The 21210-nt window shown below is 36.8% G+C and overlaps 1 protein-coding gene across 2 annotated transcripts in view; it reads left to right on the top strand.

The window, feature by feature from the left end:
- Nucleotides 1-21210, top strand: part of cpxm2 (carboxypeptidase X (M14 family), member 2) — a 37666-nt gene that overhangs the window by 506 nt on the left and 15950 nt on the right. The window contains exons 2-5 of one of the 2 annotated variants that reach the window (XM_055042920.1): nt 6544-7025; nt 10424-10525; nt 14783-14892; nt 17604-17743. In XM_055042920.1, the coding sequence (XP_054898895.1) occupies nt 6746-7025; nt 10424-10525; nt 14783-14892; nt 17604-17743 (632 nt within the window). In that variant the 5' untranslated portion in view covers nt 6544-6745. Of the gene's footprint in view, nt 1-6487; nt 7026-10423; nt 10526-14782; nt 14893-17603; nt 17744-21210 lie in introns of those variants that run through there. The other variant, XM_055042921.1, reaches the window with a different exon arrangement.

Below are 21210 nucleotides of genomic sequence, written 5' to 3'. Positions count from 1 at the left end.
CTTTTTCCTTCGCAAAGAAACTTTCCAAAGACATCTGATCTGTTTCTGACTCATTTTGCTGCTTATGGCTCAGTATTGGCACGCAAGACGTAGCTAATCGAGAGAATCCGGTTAAAGGAGTTTCAAAATAAAAGATCCTCCAGGCTCAAATAATACATAATATGGAAATATTTAATTATTTCTTGTAAGTACTGGTACCAAGTTGGTCCATGGACCGGTAATGGTCCGCGGCCCGGTGGTTGGGGACCACCGTTTTAAAGGATCCAGTATGATCCTTACCAGCAACGTATTACTGTAGATTCATCTTTTCCCTTCTCAGATTCTTTTATTCACCCTTGCCTTTTCATCAATTACAAGGTGACAAAGTAGCAGCAGGGAGGTATTTGCAGCTTGCCACAACACTGTCATTGTAAATACTGGCATCCAATTAATGGGAATAGAGCCAGGGATTTCTTCCTAGAAGAGATTATGTATGGAGGCAGGAGCCGTCACTCTCCTACCTTCAGCGTTCTCTGCTTAGAGAGATGGGTATTGTCAAAACAGCCATGCCTTGAGCTGCTGTGCTTTGCAGCCTCATAAGGAGCTGGTTGGTCTCACTCTCTCAGATTAGACAAGGTATTTTAATGCTGACATTTTGCCTGTTTCAAAGAATATGTTTGTGAAATCCTGCAATGCTTTTAAAGATGTTGGTCATGTCTTGGGTCTCTTCAGTACATTCTGGGAAAGCCACATTTCCAGCAATAGTGACACAAAAGAAAAGCAGGTTTTCACCAATATTAATGAAAGCATCCACAATTTGAAATATTTTTTATAAGTAAAAAATAGAAAAACATAAAGAGTGAATCAGTGATGGTTATTGCATGAATGCTAGTTTCATATATTTCACAAACTCTAATAGTTTTTCTTCTAGGATTACTCTGCATCCACCTTTCTACTGGTTCAGACCAGTTTGCCTGTCTTTGGTAAAGAAGGGCATTTCATAGCATAGTGTTGCCACTATAATGGTTCACAGATGAGATGATGTGTTCATGTTTGTATTTTTTCCACCTGAGTTAATGTATTGCATCTATGCCAAAACTTTAACTCTTTAGGATGTCTCATGGCTGCCTCTCAGTTTAAGTTGACTACAATGTTTTGATAGTTTTGTAGTTCCGTGTTATTTTAATAATTGAATGATGAACTGAGCAGTGTCTGGAGTATTTATCTTATAATCTAAAAAAATCACGTGGGATTGTTAGAGAACAGTGATGGAATTCATGGATATAATTTAGGAGCTAATGATTTCCTGTTAATGTGCAGCACAAATTCTATCTTAAAACAAGTAAAGCTACACCATGACATAATTCATATCACTTGGTTAAATGACTGGGGACATTCTGTCCTCTAACCTTTGGAGAAAAAAACTGCTTTTGATGCTTGCAAAATGTATACTTGTCCAAAACTGAGTTACTCTAAATTCAAGAACGATACATAACTGAATCTTATTTCATACAAAAGAACATTGTTGACTTATGGTTCCTTAGGATTCCAAGAGGGGGCATAGTATGTAGTCAGCAGGCTTCCCAGTGTATCTCTGGTACCAGGTCTTAAGTTTGGCTTAAAAAGCAGCACCCTTTCAAGTTTTGGATGCAGTTTAAGATTATTGTTGGCATGGGTGTCTGTGATCCACTGCGTTCATTACACTCCATTGGCCCAACACTGAAATATTATTTCCTATGATGGACTTCCAAAGCTATTTTTTTTAACACTTTGCTTCCAAGTGGAAATAAGTGAAAAAGCATGCAAAGTCCACATAAAAATAAAACTTTACTACTCCTTTGAGAAATATTCATCAAGTTCACTTCACAAACTTGAAAGAAAGCCTGGATTCCTGCAAAACTTGTGGGTTAATATTTTTAGATTCCTTCTGTCACATGTGCCTTTGGGCAAGAACCCAAGTTTCTTATTGATCGGTATATCAGTGTCATTCACGTGTAAAGAGGTTTTAGTTTAGTTTGTCTTTCAAAGTGCTGCAAAACGTCATATAGTTTACCAACAACCCTCTGTTACATGAGAACCCCTTAAATTAATGACTAATTAATTTGTTGGCATATTATAATTATTTATGCACATGCAAAGAAACACTTTTTTGTATGGGTCACCTGAATCAGGTGTTGCAGTACAGTGCCATCACAGCAGGAGAATGGCATGAAATTGTTATGCTATGGTCTGAGTAAAATTATTCCCAGTGTTAGCATTTTAAGCCAAAATGGATGCCATGATCAAATTACTTTGATTTAAAAAAGTAACATGGGTCACATCATGCATAACTCAAAATTAACTTGCAGGGAGCGAAGCAGTATGAACATAGCAGAGAACAGGAAGAAGAAAGAAAAGAGAGAAATATGGATTACACAGGGATGGCGTTTACTGACAAAAGGAACAGGTGAGGTTGATTACCTGAACAGCTGTGGGGGAACATGAACTGGTGGGAAATTACAAATCACCTGTGAACAAAAAAAAAGAAGGTGAAAAATATGTAAACTAAACATAACTAAACTGATGAGACACATGAAAACAGGAAAAGGTGCTACAGGTAAAACAGCAAGTAAATAGAAATTAATAAACAAAATAAATCAGATGACCAAATTAAAATAGGAGCAGGGTAAGTTACAAAGTTAACAGAAACACCTGCTAAACTTCACAGCAGTTTTTAAGCACTCATTGAACAGAATATGGAGCCTTTTTGAAGTCTATGCATTTTATGAAGTGACCCAAATTTGACAAATTTGGCTTTGTTCGTAAACAAAGCTACAAACAAAACTACCGCCTGGTTTCAGATAGCTAGAAACCAGGCTATCTGGTTTGCTAGCCTTCGGCTAGCTAAAAATGCAAGGCACTTGTAGCATGCTAACTGAAGTTTTAAAGCACTGTTACCTAAAAGAGAAGTGATGAGTGGTGCTCTGTCATTTGCCACACCATATCTTTTTGGTTACTTGATAAGCAGAGACATTTACAAACAGCCATATTTGTCCTTGTAAGCAAAGCATAGCAGCCTTCTGTTAGCCAGCTTACTGACAGTGCAGAAATTTGAAAGGGAGCAATGCTGTGTTCAACCGAGCACCATAGAGAAAACTTTGGTAACTGACATTTTCTGTGGCATCTTAGAAATAATTTTAATCTGTTTATAACCAACCTGATGAACCATTTCTAAATCCAGATCTTTTCTAAAATCGTTTTTGTGTCTTGATGCCAAATAGTTGACGCATAATAAGAACAGCAAGAAAATACTTTCAAGATGTGTTGCTTAATTAAATGTATCACACACATTTAAATACTTTTAAGAAGTGAAAGAGAGTGGGGGAAAAAAAAACATTAATTAGTAGAATCCATGGCAGATGAGAAGACAGACTCAAGACAGATTCAAGGCCAGGAAAACATGGACAGAAAATGAAAATCCAAGAGGCTGTGCAAAAAAATAAAACAATAAATAAACTAACTGATGAGGCTTTTATTAACTGAGACTCAGAGACAAAACATAAATAAAGATGGATAATAACTTTTAGATCAGAACGCACTACAAAGACAGCTTTAAACTTCTCTAGCAACTTTCAGTGGCTTTGTAACTTAGTTCATAATCATGGAATAATGATTTACTTAGCTTTCAAAAAAAGTCAAACAATCATGCACATTTTCTGCCCTACAATTGCACAGCTATACGTCAATATCTTGTGGATTTCTCTGCAAACTTGTCTTTGCTGCCATGTGCCACAACATTTAGCATGTCAAATGGCTGAGTTGAAGCTGTGCAGAGAAGAAGGATTTTGTATGTCTCCCAGGCCTCTTCATGCTGTAAAATCTAATAGTCCTCCTGGCAGCCTTTTTCTCATCCCTTCTTCCGTTCCCTCCCCACGTCAGACAGCTGAGGATGGGTGTAGCCTCAATGTGAAGTGGGCGAATGCTGAGCGCCTGTGTGGCTGGCAAAGCATTGTGCCAGCAGTACACAGAGGCTGGCAGCCTTGAGCTGTCCACCCACTCCTGATCCTGTTCCTCTGAGACTCGACTGCCGACTAAGCCCCCCTTTTTGCTTCTGTTCAGACGCGCTCTCATTTTCAGGTATATGGATCGTTTCCATCCATCTTTCCAGGCCTTTCTGAGCGTCTTTTTTTTTCAGTTATCATTTAAACTGGTACTTATGCAACCAGTCTGGTTAAGGGATTTTCATTTTTGCCTAGCAAAATTTCAAAAGCTTTAAATTAAGATCCTTTATGCGTTTGTACAGTATTGTCGAAAAGCAAAATAAGATGGATGACAAACATTGAGTTTAGTTGTAAACAAGATTTGTTTCTTTATAATATTACTAAATATATAAAAGTCAATGAAATCTTGCTTTGGTCATGTGACAGCTTAGGGCTTGCTTTACGTATTTTATTCCAATGCAAGCAAAACTTCACCAGCTGGTCTATTTGAGTGAGACTGTGGTAGAGGACAATTAATTAGGAGGTGAAAGCTTCCTGAGCGATACACAGTGCTGATGTAATGATCAGTGACACACGAGGCAGCGTGCCATCCCAGTGTAAAGACGTGTCTGGCTCCGCAGGCAGATTGTTTGGGAAAATTTCAAGTGCTTGTTAATGTGCAGTGTTGCTCAGCCCTCAGATGTGTTGACTGAAACTGGCGAAGCACTGCAAAAAGCAGAGCAGCGTGCTTGAAAGCAACAAGTTCTCCATTAATGCTTTTCACAAGCTTAGTTGATGTATTGCACCGGATACCAATCCTGCTACTCCTCATTTACTTTCTTTTTTTACCATGGGAAATACTCCTAGCTCAATGATTTTGTGTTCAGCTGTGTCTCTTTGCTAGACAGTTATTGATGGAGCTCTTGCTGCCATTAACTTTCTGTAATTCCTGATCTTCTTTCCTATAAAATGTGCTGAGTGTTCATTGCTTCTATAAAAGTGTCTTTATTAAGTGCATATGTATGTTTGGGGGGAGAGAGCTTAGGGGAAAGGGTGTATGATAAACTGCGATTGTCAACTATTGTATCTCCTCTATGTTTATTCTTCTGCAGAGTATCCTGGGCTTAGTGGGTCTTAGTTTAACTAACTCTCAAACATATTGCTAGCTTTTACTTGGTTTTTCTTTAGAGGGCAACGCTGTCTCAGTGCTTAGTTATTTTTCTCCTCATTGGACTCCATGGCAGCAATATTTTGGTTATTTAATTTTTTTTTACATTGTCTTGACTCTTCCAAATATAGTAACTCAAATGGCACTTAAGTTGCAAAATTTATAAAGCTTCAGACTTAACTTAGAGTTGTCCTCCAAAGAGTTGAGACTCGACTTGTCATGTCAATCTTATTAAACTTTTAATCTTCATGTGAAGATTAAAAGGAAGCCTGAATATGTTTGATTATTTGCCAACAGAATTGGTGGATTGCACCAATGATTCACAACAATCTGTTTATCTGCAGCTTTGTGATAATGACCAATTGAATCTCTTTCCAAAGGAATGCTGTATTAAATGACATATATCGTTTCAGAACAAAATAAATGCAACCTCTTTATTACCTCTTCTCAAAGTTAAGCTAAGTGTAACTTTATAAGAACACTTCTGACTGGAAAATAAAAGCTGTGGTTGTGTTTTTCTCCTGGATGGAGCCGTTGCTGCCATTAAGATTCGATATTCTCCTTGAATTTATTTCTCCCAGAAAGTCACCCTGCCTCAGTGTTTGGATGTTTAGCTGCATCTCTTTTGTTGACTATGCTTTTTGGTCTCATTTACATTATGAGCTCTCCGTTTTTCATTTCCATATAAATCACCCCTGGCTTAGTGGTTCTGTGAGGACCTGTCTCCTTCCTGTTTTCTTCACTCCAGCAGGTCATGGCAGGTTGACACTAATATTGAATATGGTTATGTAATAAGTTTCATCCGATGAGTAGGGAGTGGTTCCTTTCTGTAGTTGCTACTTGCTTGATCATGCTCAGAGATTCTTGCAAAGTGATGAAATCGGATGGGCTTTTGTAAATAAATACATTTTTACATTGTGGCGTCAGATAAGCACTGAAACTGCATCTTAATTTGGAGTGAATTGGATCTGAATAGAACTGTATGAGTGGAAAATATTGAATTTAATGAAATTCAGTATATTTTTATATCAATTTGACCTGTTTGCCTTGTGGTGAATATGAGCTTTTGAATTGACTCAAAACTCAAAACATGGCTTTTGATCGCAACTGTTTGTTAGAATAAAAGCAAAGTGAGGTATTCAAAAGACTGAATTATTTGTCCTGGTGTAAAAAATAAACTTGTCTTTTGGTTAAAGCAGCTCATGTGCAGAACAAACTGGGAGGAGAAGAAGATAGTGTCATGTTTCGGTCCCTATTTCATTTTTACCCAGACTAATAAAGTTACATTATTATTGTAATGTGTCTGCAAGCTGGGTGGGTTTGAAATGAAGGGAAAAAAAGTTTCTGTGTGAATCACCTGTCTCACTGCCTCCTTCCTGCCTGCTCCCTCATCAGCTGCTGTCTTTGTCTCTCCCTCCCTCACTGTATTTTTCCCAGACTGAGGCGTCCATGGACCCTCTGGCTCCGCTGCCTTCATTACAGACTTGGAGCGCTCTGACAACTTTCTGAACCCTTTGCTTTGGAGAGGAGGGGAAGCGAAAGACGAGCACTTGATGGGACATAGCGCTGGAAGCACCAGGAGGCTCATCTGGAGACTAGATCTTGACTTTCAAACAGAGATAATCCCCCTCCTCGGGCCATGACAGGGCAACTCCTCAGCCTTCTGACCCTTCTGGCTCTGCTGCTCTTTGTAGGGTTTGCAGAACTCAGCCTTTCCCCTATTGAAGAGGACGAGGATAACTACATGCAGGAGATGCTCACAAGGGAACGGTACAATCAAGTTAGAATGCCGGAGAAGTTAATTTCCTCGACAGCCAACGCACACGGAGAACCGAAACAGAAGCCAGCACGGAAAATGCCTAATGGAGAGATGGGAAATGACAAGAAGACAGATAAAATCAGTGATTCTACAAAACCAGGTAAAAACAGGCAACTTCAAATAGTGCTGCATGGAAAACTTAGGTTCTGGTGAAACTTTCTCAGCAAACTTCTATGAAACAGTGTTGCCACTAGATGACAGTGGATTACCATTTCATATTGTCAATGGCTAGTGTTTAAGTAGACATACCAGTGTAACTACGTTGCATAAGTTAAATATGCTTCCAACCAAACTTCAGTAAAAGTATTAATGCAATGTTTTCTATTGCTAGTTTAAAATAATAAAAAAAAACAAATAAAAACTTAGATATATTCATGTGAAATTAACTACAGATGATAAAGTCAGAGTGACATGAATTTATATTTTCTTTAGAAATTAATGACCTCCTTTATAATCCTCTCACTCCAAATGTGTGTAGGTGAAAGTGATGTTTCTGTTTCCAGCAGGGTCATAAATTCTTTGCAAGGCAGACGGTGCTGAAGCAGAAGTAATATTCACACAGCAGAAATGTGCACCACAAATGTCAGCATATGAAAAAAAACCTGCTTGCTGATTGGTGAACACTGAGGGATGTGATGGTATCTGTTGTTAGCAAGCATATAGAGTTTGAATGAAGTCATGCTGACCTCATGTAGCAGGCATGTGACTTTACATGTTTCAGCAGGGAAACTGTCTGCAGGTGGGACTGTGGGTAGAGGATTAAAGAAAAACTTGCTTCTCCCTTCTTTCTTGATAAAAACAATGTTTCCTTTGGTGTCGTTACAACAAATAAATACAGCGTTGATATGCTGCGCTATTAACTGTCAGCAGCATAAAATAACTAATATATGTGTAAATTGGCTAATCCCAGAGGTTGTCAATAGTCCAATTGTTGGATTTTTTAGTGACTCCTCACTTTAGATTCATAACCAAGTTGGACAGGAAAAAAAATACTTAAAAAAAACTGAGAACATATGGTGCTTGAAAGAAGTCGAAGGACATGTGAGTATGTGTACACATACCACTGAAAAAAATTAAATTTTACAAGGCTTTGCACACAGTAGGTGCATATAATAAAAACAAAAACAATAATCTTCAGGCACTTTGTAGGAAAAAATCGTACAACTTCATGTAGTTACAATAAATTATAAAATTATAGTTAAACATAATTTTAGCTTCCAATGTCTACTTAAACAAAAAAAAAAAAAACCTAAATGGCAGGAAACAACCAATCTTATTTGTCAAATCTAATAAAGGAGTCACTTTTCTATAATGTGAAGGTAATTGTATATGCAGTAGCGTGGCCTCTTAATGAAGCGTTCCCTCAGGGTTTTTGAAAACCACAAGCATTAAGTTCAGTTTTGTTACTTGAGCACAGACAGAATTCTTTTCAAAAAAATTTTTGGAGCCAAAATGGCATTGATCCATATCGCTCAACTCAAATATAATGAAATGCAGGAAGATAAACTGCCTGATGCACCTTTCATTAATTAAAGCTGAAGTGTTTTCATTACCTCTAAATTAAAAGTTCCGCATCAGATTAATATATTTTTAATGTTCAAACTGTTTTGTAAATATAATTCTAGTCTTTACTAATAGATCCACTTGAACAATGCGCAATGTCTATCATCTCAAACTGGTGAGTGTTTATTTGATCAGAAAATGAGCTCTTATGTTGAATGTAATCTAGGAGTTTATTACTACTCCTGTGTCATTGCTAGGCATTGAAGTGTTCAAAAGTAATGACAAACTAACAAAGTAACTTTGTAGATCATGTGATTTTGTCTCTGACGATTTTGGTTCAATGAAAATTAGATTTTTTTGAGTTTGAAAATGTGAGTATATAAGCTACAGTCACGCCATCCTGCAGTTTTGCGTGATTTTTTTATTTATGGCTCCAATTGAGGAACTCAATACAAAGGCATTCCATAGTTTCCAGATTTTTATGGGTACAACATTTTGAAAATCTTGCATAGTTGTATTTTTTGCACCAAAGTTATGCTTAACTTTATGTTTGGACCTTCACACAAAATTCTGATACAATGGAATATAGTTAGAGGTTTTAATGAGGCAAAAGTGCAACAATGTTGGCATACATTATGAATATTTCTGTGGACAAATGTAAATTTTCTGTCAATCTAAATGTATGAGGTTTATATTGATTTACCCATAAGATTTTGCATTCTTTTATCACAATGGTCTCTGACAGTGCTGATGCCACATCCACTTGAGTGAAATGCGGCTTTCTTGTTTCTGCTTTGAGTTACCATACAGCTAGAAAAGACCAAGTTGTATTTCAGATGCAAAAAAAGCAATACTATGAACATTGTTGTCTTCCAAATATAATGAGGTTTAAAGTTTTTATGGATTTTCAAGCGATCCTGAACTAAAAAGATGGTGGCTCGTAAATATTCATCACTACCAGTTATTCGTCGCACAGTAAAGTTTGCAGCCTTCACTTCACCCCGGATCAGCTTCTTCAGCCTAAAACTACCAGGGGGAGACAGATGGTAAATAAAGGAGCCGCCCCTGTGTTATTTCTATGGAATCACTTCTGTATTCAGTCTGAAAGAGCCAATGAATAGGAACAAGTGAGCAGCCCAGAGCCAGACAGCCAAGTAACTGATCTGCATGCACATCCTGCTGTAAATACCATCCTATTTGAATTTTTAACAAGAAGCATGCAAAAGTAATAAAACAAAATAATAGAAGAAACACAGCCACATTTTTCTAAAAGCAACAACTTTGAACCTGAACAGTCAACTGCACTAGAACTCTGACACCAAAGCTGCTCTACTGTTAAGCCACGGGGCTTGGTGTGCTTCCTCATGCTTCGGAAGCAAAAAGCCCAAACCGTAATTTCCCCCGTTACTTGGTCTCTGTTTGACACTAACGACAATAAACTCACATAATACCCTTGAAAATAAGTCCAAAATAAGGTAAAAATCATATTTGTCTGTTTGAATTAATTAAAATGTTTAGATACTTAAATAGCACATTTGTATAAGAAAAATGTCCAAGAATATTTGCTACTAGCTTAAGCAAAAGTTAATATTAGCCACAAAGTTCAAAGAAAGTAAAACCCACCTCGTATATGTGAATGTATAACGAGGCGTACATCTTAAAACCTTTCTCTAGCTTACTTGTTGGGGCTTCAGATCTATCGTTGATTGTTACGTTGGGCAAGTCGTGCAAGAACCTAGTGTAAAATGCCATTTTCAGTAGACCGGAAGCGACTGAGCCGCTTGTCCCTGAACACGGAAACTGGCGTGCAAAGAGCCCATAAGCTTCCATGACAATTCATCACATGCAATTTTTATAGGGGTACAGCATTGAAGAAAAGGCTCTCACACTTCTCACAAAACCTTAGAAGATGATTTATACAAGTTTATATAATACAATAAAATATGGAAAAAAGTTGGTAAGTGGACTATTTTAAATCTTTTGTCATTTTCGCAGTGAAAACACCCAACAGAAAGACAGTGAAGAACAAGAAGAGCTCCCTGAAAGAATCAAACATCATCTCAGAAGGAGTCGCAGAGTTCAACTCAATGACAGAGGGTGAGTGAAAAACCAGAGCTACTTGCTTGTTGAGGAAATTTATTGAGCTCATAAAATCTACCTTTCCTCCAAAGAGCCAGAAACCTATTTCCATCTCCACAGGAACTGTTAAGATGGGATAACAGGGATTCTTGCAGAGATTCTTACAAATATTTTGGAAAGGTGCAATGATCTGGGAAAAACTATTTTTACTTTGAGGAAGGTTCTGGTTAACTAAATAATGCTCTGCAACATGGATTTCAACCACAGAGGCGCTAATGTCATCTTTGGCTGTAAGGTGTTGTGTTTAGTTGCAATAAATTTGCAATAAATGGGTTGCAATAAATTTGCTACACTGAGAACAGATACCTCAGTAGCTTTTCTTGGACTCTTCTTTACTAAACGTGCAAAGCACAGGTGCAAAATACTTGTAGCTTTTATAGTATGAGGATTAATAGCATTATGGATTATGTGTAATCGGATTAATTTCTATCCTTTTATGAGGTTCATCTTGTTCGTTCTAAATGCACCTTCCACTTTGTAACTACATTTAATATCAGTACAAAATGACTATATTAAATATCACTTAGTAAGTTATAACTAATTACATTTAACTATTTATAGTGATATGTAACTACATATTAAATGTAAATTCACTTAATATGTAACTATTAAATGTTATATATTAGATGTAAGTACATTTAATATGTAGTTACTAAGTGGAAGGTGCATTTATAACATAAGATAAACCTCCTAACCGGAGATAACTCAATGTTTTTTTTCTGATGACAGGAAATCTTGACTTGGCATCTAACTCTTTTGACTCCTGCTTCTATTACAAGAATTAAGACATTGTGAAAGAAAACTCACTGAACCTTTTAGTTTACATTCAAAATGCTGTGTATGGCTGAAGTGTGGTGGTGGTAGCCTCATGCTGAACATATTCTCAATTGATAGGACTATGGGATAGTCTAAGTAAAAAATTCTGGAGGAAAAACTTCTATGGTTTGAAAAGATGTGATCTATCGTTCACTTTCCAACAGTCAACAATCGTAAAACCATTTAAACTAAATAATTAATTTCAGTGGTTTAAGCTAGACAACATAATGGTTTAGTTTAAAGCATTCAAGACATATATATGTGTTGAAATGACCCAAAGTCCAGAGTGAAATCCAGTTGAAAATATGAGGCAATACTTTAAAATAGATGTTCACAGGTAATATTCTTTTAGTCTTAATTAGATCTATGTTGCAAAGAATTATCATAAATGACACACCACACTTTTCAGATTTTCATTTGCATAACATTTTAAAAACTGTGGATACTTTTTCTTCCATTAGAGAACTATGCATGATTTCGAGCTACATAAAATCCCTTAAAGTATGTAGACATTTTTGGTTGTGGCAGAATAAAATGCGAAAACGTTTAAGGGGTGTGAATAGTCTTGCTTTCAGGATAGGAACATTGGTTCTATGACATCAAGAAGCTTTCCACTTAGTTTCATATTATACATTTTTATAGGAAACGATATGAAAATATAATACATTTTGCATGTTTGGCTTTTAGGTTTTTTTTTGGTGTCTTCTACTGTTCTCAGAAATTCACAACATTCAAATCTGTCAAGAACTCTTTGTTTAAAGGTAGCTTAAAGTTTCCACTTAATGAACAACATACAATACATAATCAATAAACGCGAAGCATAAAAATGCCTCCAGATGTTGAGAAAATAACTTGATCTCAATAGCCTGAGTAACCTCTGAGTGGACTGACATCCCAAGAGCCTTATAGGAAGAGATAAATGTCAGTTTTTCTAAAATATGATTCATATTACACGTTATTGTTGAAGCCAGATGCTTTATTCCTGTGTGGGTCTGCCTGAATTGTGCACAGATGTTGAAAATGATTTAGGGCTTTGCAGCATGGCAGAAACACATCTGCTTTGTGTGAGTGTATCTGTGGAGCTACCCTTGTTGCTTTGGCCCTTCTTCAGGGCTAAGGCTTTGTCAAACATGTGAATGGCAACTGTAGTGTTCATTTAAAAAAATTCAAAAATTAGATTGTATGAATTTTTCTGCTTTTTCTTTTGGTTTATTAATTAAACTTTACTCCAGTTTTAAACAAATAACTAACCATTCTCTAAATAATTGTGTGTTTTTTTTGCATTACATGCTGTCTCTTCCTCATAGAAATTTCCATTGCTTGTCCTTGCGCAGCTGTTTCATCATTCCAGTAGTTTATTCCAAACTTGAATGAATAAAATCTGTAAAAAGCAAGCCCAAAGCCACCTCATGTTATACACAGGGAGTTCATTTGAGAAGGGAGTCCTGGCCGTGTGACAGCGACATGTGCGGCATGTGCTGCATGTACAAACAGACCAGCGTTGAATCGGAAATTCTTCCTCTGATGTTCCATTTCTGTGCTCTGGCTTGATCTAACGCAAAAGAGCTGCCGACCCGCAGAGATTTCACACGTCAACTTTGATTTGCCCATTTGGCCCTATTGGTTAACATCCACTGTAGTGTAAAAAGATGAGAGATTCCTACACAAAGAGCTGCATTTAGTCAGCACCATCTCAGTTTCTGCAGTCACTTAAATGCTGGAGTTTGCTCAAACAAACTGCAACTCCCTCCGGCATGAAAGGAAAACCTTTTCGGGCATGTGCAATTTTAATTTCTTCAGAAGTATTGTTTTCCAGAAGTTTTTTCATAATAAAGACTTGCCAGACAAATTTAGGAAACAAACTATAACGGTGTCGGCTACTCATTCATGCCTTCATAACTCAGCTAGGATATCTTTAAAGATGGCTGCATGACGGAGTGTGATTGTATAGAGTTTTATTGCATTGTTGTAATGTAGCAGAGTTACATTACAACAATGCTGATCTGGGCATGGCTTGACAATTTTTGTGGAGGGTACCCCATAGCATTTCCAGTGCTGAGTGAAGTTACAGAGCCTTGCAAAAGTATCCATACTCCTTGAATTTATTTTAAGCATTGTCATTGATGACAGACGTAAAGGATTTTTTGTAGATATTGTGTGATAAACCAACACAAAGTAGAGCAAAATTGTGAAGTGTGAGGATAATGATGCACAATTCCCAAACTTGTTACAAATAAATATCTGAGAAGTGTGGCTTGAATTTGTTTCCAGCTTACCTTTAGAAGTAATTACAGTTTTGGGGGCATGTCTCCCCAAAAACATGCAAAACTGGTAGAGTTTTGCATATATACAAAACTCTACCAGTTTTGTACATATGCACACCAAGTCTTTTACTCTTTTTCATAAATGGTAGCTAAAACACAGACTGGATAAAGAGCAATTGTAAACTGAGATATTTTACTGAGCTATTTTAAGACATGAATATATTTTGATCTAAACCACTGTTTCTCAATTTGAGTCCTCAGGTGTCACTTCCCTGCATGTTTTAGATATTACTCATTCAAGTCAGGTGTCTGCCACACATCTGACTCGAATGAGTGGTGATTGATAAGATTATGCGGTTTTTAATAGCATGCGATCATTTGAATCTGGTGTTCTGGAAGAGAGACACATCTAAGATATGCAGTGGCCTCAAATTGTTTTAAAATGTATCAGTTCGACTCAACTTTATTTTTCTTCTATGAGTGTTGCCTACATTACTGATTCTGTTTCAGCACAAACTAAAGCTCCAAAAGCAAGTTATACTAAGTTGCATTTTGCATAAAGTGCTGATTTAGTCAGCTCAACAATTTAATTCAGGTGGTGGCTTGATGAACTTTAGTAAATGTGGATTCCAAAATTCTTAGGTCCACAAATATTCATAATGTTAAATTGATGATCGTCAATTTAACATTATGTTAAATTGACGATATTGCATATTTTGGAGTATGCAACAGTTTAATCAAGATCAAAGTGAAGCTTACCACCACAAGATTCACTTTTCTTCCTGCAGACCCCATTTTTTTGTGGTATAAGGTTGGATATTTTTGGCATCCGAAAAAGCACTGCAATGAGTGAATAATACTCTTCTATTGGCCTGAAACCTTCACTAAATTAGCATTAGAGGGAAGCTGCCTGATGACAGAGTGCTGAGTGCAGCTGCTGGCTGCTTTTTCCCCTCATCTCTAGCTCACAGTGCAAAAGTGTAAAATAGTCATTACTGCTGAAATAAGCTTTCATGGTTCCTGGTGACAGAGGCTGTCGTACACTCTATATGCAGATATAAAGTGTATAGACTAATGCATATTATTACATGTAGTATTAACATCAGAGGCCAATTTGTCTTTTCTCTTTGCCTAGAATGCCCTCCCATGGGACTGGAGACTTTGAAGATTGATGACTTCCAGCTTCACGCTTCGTCTACGAAACGTTACGGTCTTGGTGCACACAGAGGTCGTCTTAACATTCAGGTAAAATGGGAATGTAAAGTGCTTCTATATCTTAGCCAAGCTTAATGGATATGTTGGGGCTTGCATGATAACGTAGGATGTCTCATGTTTCCTTGATGTTTCCAACTTTCAGAAATTCAAAGGTAAACATGGCTGAGGAAAGGGTTATCTCAGAAGGCATATCTCATAAATGCCTTCTCATTTCAGTTTATAAAGCTCTTAAAGGGGATAAATCATTGCATTGCAACTGTTGAACTGTGTGAAGGCTTGAAGATCACATTTGTTTTATTAAGTTACCTGCCCAAAATTGAGAAACAACTTGTGAACACAAGGCATTGGAGAAGGCAGTCAAATGTTGCTTGAGTTACGACCCTCAAATATGAGATACCAAAATCAGAGTTCAGTCAATGAAGTCTTTAACCAAGTATTTACTATTTAAAACAGAATTCTAGAAATCTAAATGGAAAAATAGAAAATCTATTGACATGAAACATCTTGTTTTTTATGGGTTCCAATCTTTGGGCAGTCTTTGTCAAACTGGGGCCTGGCAGAGATATTTTAAAGGATTCTGTGATGACTCTAGTTTGCATGGAAATTTGCTTGATTTAGGTGCATGTGTGGCATTTTTGACGGGCCTATTTTTCCCCATTACACTCCCTGCAAGTGGCTTGTGCCTCTGTTTATAAAGCCCTGCTATAAAAGCTAACAATAAATGATATTATTGCCCTTAAAATCATGCTGCATATCCCAAGACCTACCAAGGAGATGTTGTTTAAAGGAAGTCTTCTTGGTTCCCAAATTGAACTGCTCCAAATCCAGCTCCAGAAGTGATGAAATACACAAAACACATGGTCTTAATTCAGAAAAACAATGGACTTGTTGTCTTTTGGATGTGAACATTTGTGTGCTAACGTGAACAGTTCAAAGGAGGACAGAGATTGTGCCAGAAGAAACACATATTGAGCAGATGTTGAAAGGATTAGTTTGAGTTTGGCCAGTTTTCAGTCTGTTTGGTTTATTTCCAGTTATGTTGCGACAACAGTTTGTTTGGATTCCAGACACCAACAGGGCGGTAATAAATATTTTCCTATCAAGATATGACAAAGAAACACAAAGTTTGGAAACTGTTATAAAGCCTCAACAGAATGGATGAGTAGAATGGACGTCTCCATCTTGATGTTGTGGTAATCCCAACAAACAGAATCTGCAGCCAGAATATAAGAATAAAAACAAAGTCGAAAACAGAATAACCCCAGTCTTTCATCTATTGTGCCATGTGCTCCATCCAATTTTAATCTGTGCTTTGTATTTCTTTCTTATCACATCTAAAGAACGTTCTTTGTGCGTTACATCATAGCACATAAATTAATATTTCCCAGAAAAATTATTACATAATTTCACAAAAGAAAACTTTTTTTGTTTGTTTGTTTTTAAACAAAACTTGACTTTTCAATAGTGCAAAAGGGTCCACACTATCGTGGTGAAAATGCCATGTTGACATGTCCCCGACGCTCTCCACAAAGTTATAAAAAAAGTAATTGAGACAGACTCTAACTGTTCACAGACTGTTGCATCATGTGTGCTAATAGATTGTTTACAGGAAGGGATGAGTGTGGCTGAAGATGAAAAGCAGGGAGGTGATCCTGGAACATCAGCCATATAAATTCAAAGCTGATGCACAATGGTGTGAAAGGGTATTATAACCAGATAAAATCAAGTGTCTCTCAGTTACTTCGAACAACTTGGTCTTTCACAATGGTAATAGTGTCAAGAGTAACAGGAATTTATAATGAAGGACACAGAAATGGCTTTAGAAAGTAAAAAGGAGAACCTGGTAGTTTCTAAACATAAACCCAGAAAGTCTCTGTTGTGTCCAGAAAACGGTTGTCTACTGACCAGAGTCGAAGAGTTTTCGTCCAGAAAAATTAGAAAAATTTCCAAAGTATAGAGTTTTATGACACTTGGCACTATTAGCCACCGTTTTGAAGGCTGCTATTGTTGCCAAATGAGCATTAGTCCTAAATGAAAGCGTTGACCATTGTGAAATAAAAGATTTCACATTCAGAATGACTGCTTTTGCTTTGTCAGTGTTTGGAATCGATTTTTTTATATATGAGAAAAAAGTTGAATCCACTTAGAAATAAGTAGAAACCAGAGTCAGTACAGACATTCTGTTCTGTCTCTGAACACTGAGTTCCTTTATATTAATAATAAAAAACAATCTATCTGCTTTTGAGCCATAATAAATGGAACAATGACCAACATATTTGATGTGTATTGAGGATTTTGACAATGTCTCTTAACAAAATGTAATGTATTGGTTTTCATGACTGTTGACTATATGATGCTTTTATGATGTTTCTCTTTCTTTCTTTTTTTCGGATTTTACAAAATAAAGCACTTTAAACTGCCGTGTTGGTGAAATGTTATATAATACATATAGAATGCTATACAAATAAACTCGATTGATTGGGTGTGGAAAACTGGATAAGACTGAATACTTTTTATACACTACTTATTTATTTATTTATTTTTATTCATAATCAAAATTTGTGCTCCAGTGAAGAAAGAGAATGTGCATAAAATTAGACAATCATAAGCTAGAATGACTTGGAGTTTTGCAAATATCGTAACTTCAGGCTGCACCATAGCTAAATGGTATATTTGATTTAACAGTGACATGTTGGTTGTTGTGGCTTCTGGATGATTGTACTATCTGCACTTATCTGCAGGCTGGACTTTATGAAGACGACCTGTACGATGGGGCCTGGTGTGCAGGGAGGGATGACCCGCTTCAGTGGTTGGAAGTGGATGCCAGGAGACTGACAAAGTTCACGGGGGTCGTCACCCAGGGCAGGAGCTCCCTCTGGTCGTGAGTAGGCATGCAAAAAGATTTGCAAATTGTTGCACAGTCATAATATTATTATTGCTTATTAATTATGAGCAAGGTGCCATTTATCTTTGTTAGGTTTATTTTAATAATCAGCATGCAATGGATTTCAATTATTGTCTTTTTTTTATACGTGACAAAAAACAGTAAGACACACAAACAGGCTAGAAAAATCCAATATGAATTAAAATGTTTATTGTGACAAAATTAGAGACAGTGCCTTTCAAAAGTATTCAAACCCCTTTAACATTTTCACATTTTGTTTTACAACAGTAAATTCAATGATTGTATGGTTCTGATTGTGACCAACACAGTGTGATATATGTGTGTTAAGTAGACATAAACCAATACATGGTTTCCTACATTATTACAGACTAAGTGATTACTCATTTGCTTATTCACCCCTCTAAGGCAAATCAAGCAAATGTCATCGCAATTACTGCTTGCCAATAACAAGTCTAACACAAACCCAAACACGGTGAGGCGCCAAATATCTAATTAAATAGCATAATTTCCCAGTGACTGAGGCATAAACACCAGTGGTGGAGACAACCGGCAATTATTGCTGCAGACTCTAAATGACTGTGTTTCCTTTTAAGCCTAGTGGAAAAATTGACAGCACAAATAAATATGGTAAAGGGTTTCAATCCTGCCCACAGAGTGCGGGACCTTCGCTTGTGTGTGCCCTTTTCACAAGCCATTTCTGATCTTCTCGCTGTAGGATTAAGGAGTTACAGATTTGATTGATTTGGGTGCGAACTCGCTCTTTCATAAATCTCAAAAGGTCATTACATTATTAAAATAGTGCTGAAAAAAGAGGTTCTGAAGCATTCAGAGTTTCATGAGAGTGTAGAGGGACGATAGAAGATATTTGTTCTGTAAATATTTTTGAAATAATTTGCTCATATTCACAAATAGTGAATATGAGCTAACTATTTCTATTTTGTACTGTGCCTATAAATACTCCCAATTGGATGTCTTATACTTTTTATTGCTTTTACAAAACTTTCCTGTTAAAGCAGAAACTGATTTCCACCAATAATAATTAAACAAAAAATATTTAACATAGAATAGGTGATTGAATAAATATTTAAGCCATTCAAATCAATATTTAGTAGATGCACCTTTGACAGCAATCACAACACAGAGTCTGTGTGGACAGGCCTTATTCATGCTTACACATCTGGACACTGCAGTTTCACTCCATTCCTCCTTGCAAAACTGTTCAAACTCTGTCAGATTGCATGGGGATTGGCTGTGAATGTCTCTTTTCACTCCAAAACATCCACCTTGTTGCCTTCACACCATTTCTGTGTAGTTTTAACTGGATGCTTTGTGTTGTTGTCTTGCTGGAACATGCAGCTATTATTCTCTTGCAGATGGAAACCAATTGCTCTCCAGGATTACTTTACTTTTGTTGCATTCAGTTGGTGAAGTCCACACTGGACAGGTCACTAGTCCATTGCAGGATGCTCTCATTTTTATGTTTTATGTTTTATTCAATTGTCATCGTCCTTGTGGGAGTCAGTTTTCACCTTGACAGTAATTTTTGTGTTTGAAAAGCCAAATTTTATTGAATGTGATTTGTGAAGACAGTAAAAAGGCTACAAAAATCCTAGAGGGTGAATTCTTTTTATAGGCACTGTAAAGGTTTACAGATCGTAAACCTATGGATTTATAAAAACCCAAGTACGGACAGTTTTCCCTTCCTCTTCTTACAATAATGTATTCGTACAAAAAATTATTTTCCTAATATAAATGCCTGTGTTCAGTGCTGCCTAATACTGCAGGAAATTCATTATTAAAAGTCTCTGAGGCTCCAGTCCAAGACTTCCTTCTGGTGCCAAAGACGGCACCTGGTGCACATCACACACCACTGTGAAGGGCTCTCTTCTAGAGTGACACCTGCTGGTTTTTTAAAGTTTCACACAACATCTTTAGTAACAACAACAAAAAAAAACCTAGATAATTTTTTATTTGCTTTAAAAGTCAGACATTCTTGAGAGCTTCTAAAGTAGTCCAGATGAGGAGTTTTGTAGGTCTTATGATGGTATTTTTCTTTGAACTTAAGCTGTTTTCTCTCAGCATGTTGTGCATTATACGCTTTTACAGATAGCAGGGCTCCTTTTCTGTATGGAAAGGCGTGGAATTTCAAGCATTCACAATTCACACCTACAGATGTCCTCCATGAAAAACAATAGTTACTCATATGTAAATGTATATTTTACTCAATCTAAGTAAAAGTTATATAAATTAATTACAGTCAGGGGGACATATTTTAAGATTTTATTTATGGGTTAGTAAAAAACCAAATCCTGTTTGTTCAGAAATGAGAATGTTACGTGCAATGTTTGTCCATCTACAAAGCCTACTAAAAGTATGCCATGCAATGTACGGTGCATACTTACATCTTGGCTGAGACACCTTTTTGCACGTATTAGTGCTTGGTAGCATGAATGCAATCAGGTTGTACCTCTACTGGTCCTAAAGGAAGCCCAAGTTGCTTTAATAGTGGCCTTTCGTAGATTCTTTGTAGATTCTCTGAAGGCGTTCTATTAGAGGACCATTAGTGCTAAATGAAGGCCTTCAGAGGCCAGTTTACTGGCCTTTGGAGGCCAGTAAACTGGCCAGTTTACTGGCCAATTAAACTCCGTAAAACAATTGTGGTTAAACTAGGCAGTGGTACTTTTGGCAGTGTCAGCCTTCACCAAGTTCTGCAGTAAAATGAAAATTTTCAGAAAGGTTATAAACCCATTTAACAGGGATCTCTAGAGTTCTCTAGCTGCCGTTCATCCGCGCAGTAAACCAACATCAGCAGATGGCATGACACCCCAAATCAACACTGACTTTGAGAACTTCACAGTGGACCTAATGCAGTTTGTATTCTCTCCACCTCCCCTCCAGACTATTACTCCTTGATTTCTCAATGAAAAGGATAATTTACATTTCTCTGAAAACTTGTATAAGAGCTAAAGAAAATTACTTACAATTTCATCCTTAGCTCAGATAAGATATCTCTTTAGGGTCGAATTTACCCCAACATACATTTTTCTCTGCCCCTCAAGTTTCATAATAATAATAATCTCTGGGAACAGAGACCTTTTGTTGCTTACATGTCAGTCACTGTCTGCTGGACACCTGTCTTGTCAGAAGTCTCCATCATGATTGTGTCGAACACCATATAATATTTCTGTTTTGTTTGTTAGTTTGTTTTATTAGTTTTGTGTAAAATTCTAATTTGAGTAATAAACACAAATAAATATTTGAAGTACATCACTTTGTGTAATTAATTTATGAGTCTCACTTTTGAAATAAAAATAAAATTAGCTTCTTATGAAAACAGTGACTTACTGTATATGACCTTCAAAGCTCTCCAAACCAGAAAAGTTGTATACTTTAATTTGTTCACTCAGTAATAAACAACGTGGACTGTTCTTGGACTAGACTGA

Source organism: Poeciliopsis prolifica, unplaced genomic scaffold (assembly GCF_027474105.1).
Source record: "Poeciliopsis prolifica strain line A6 unplaced genomic scaffold, Auburn_PproV2 SCAFFOLD018, whole genome shotgun sequence".
Lineage (NCBI taxonomy): Eukaryota > Metazoa > Chordata > Actinopteri > Cyprinodontiformes > Poeciliidae > Poeciliopsis > Poeciliopsis prolifica.
Note: the sequence above shows the minus strand (reverse complement) of the source record. Positions and strands in the feature narration are given on the sequence as shown.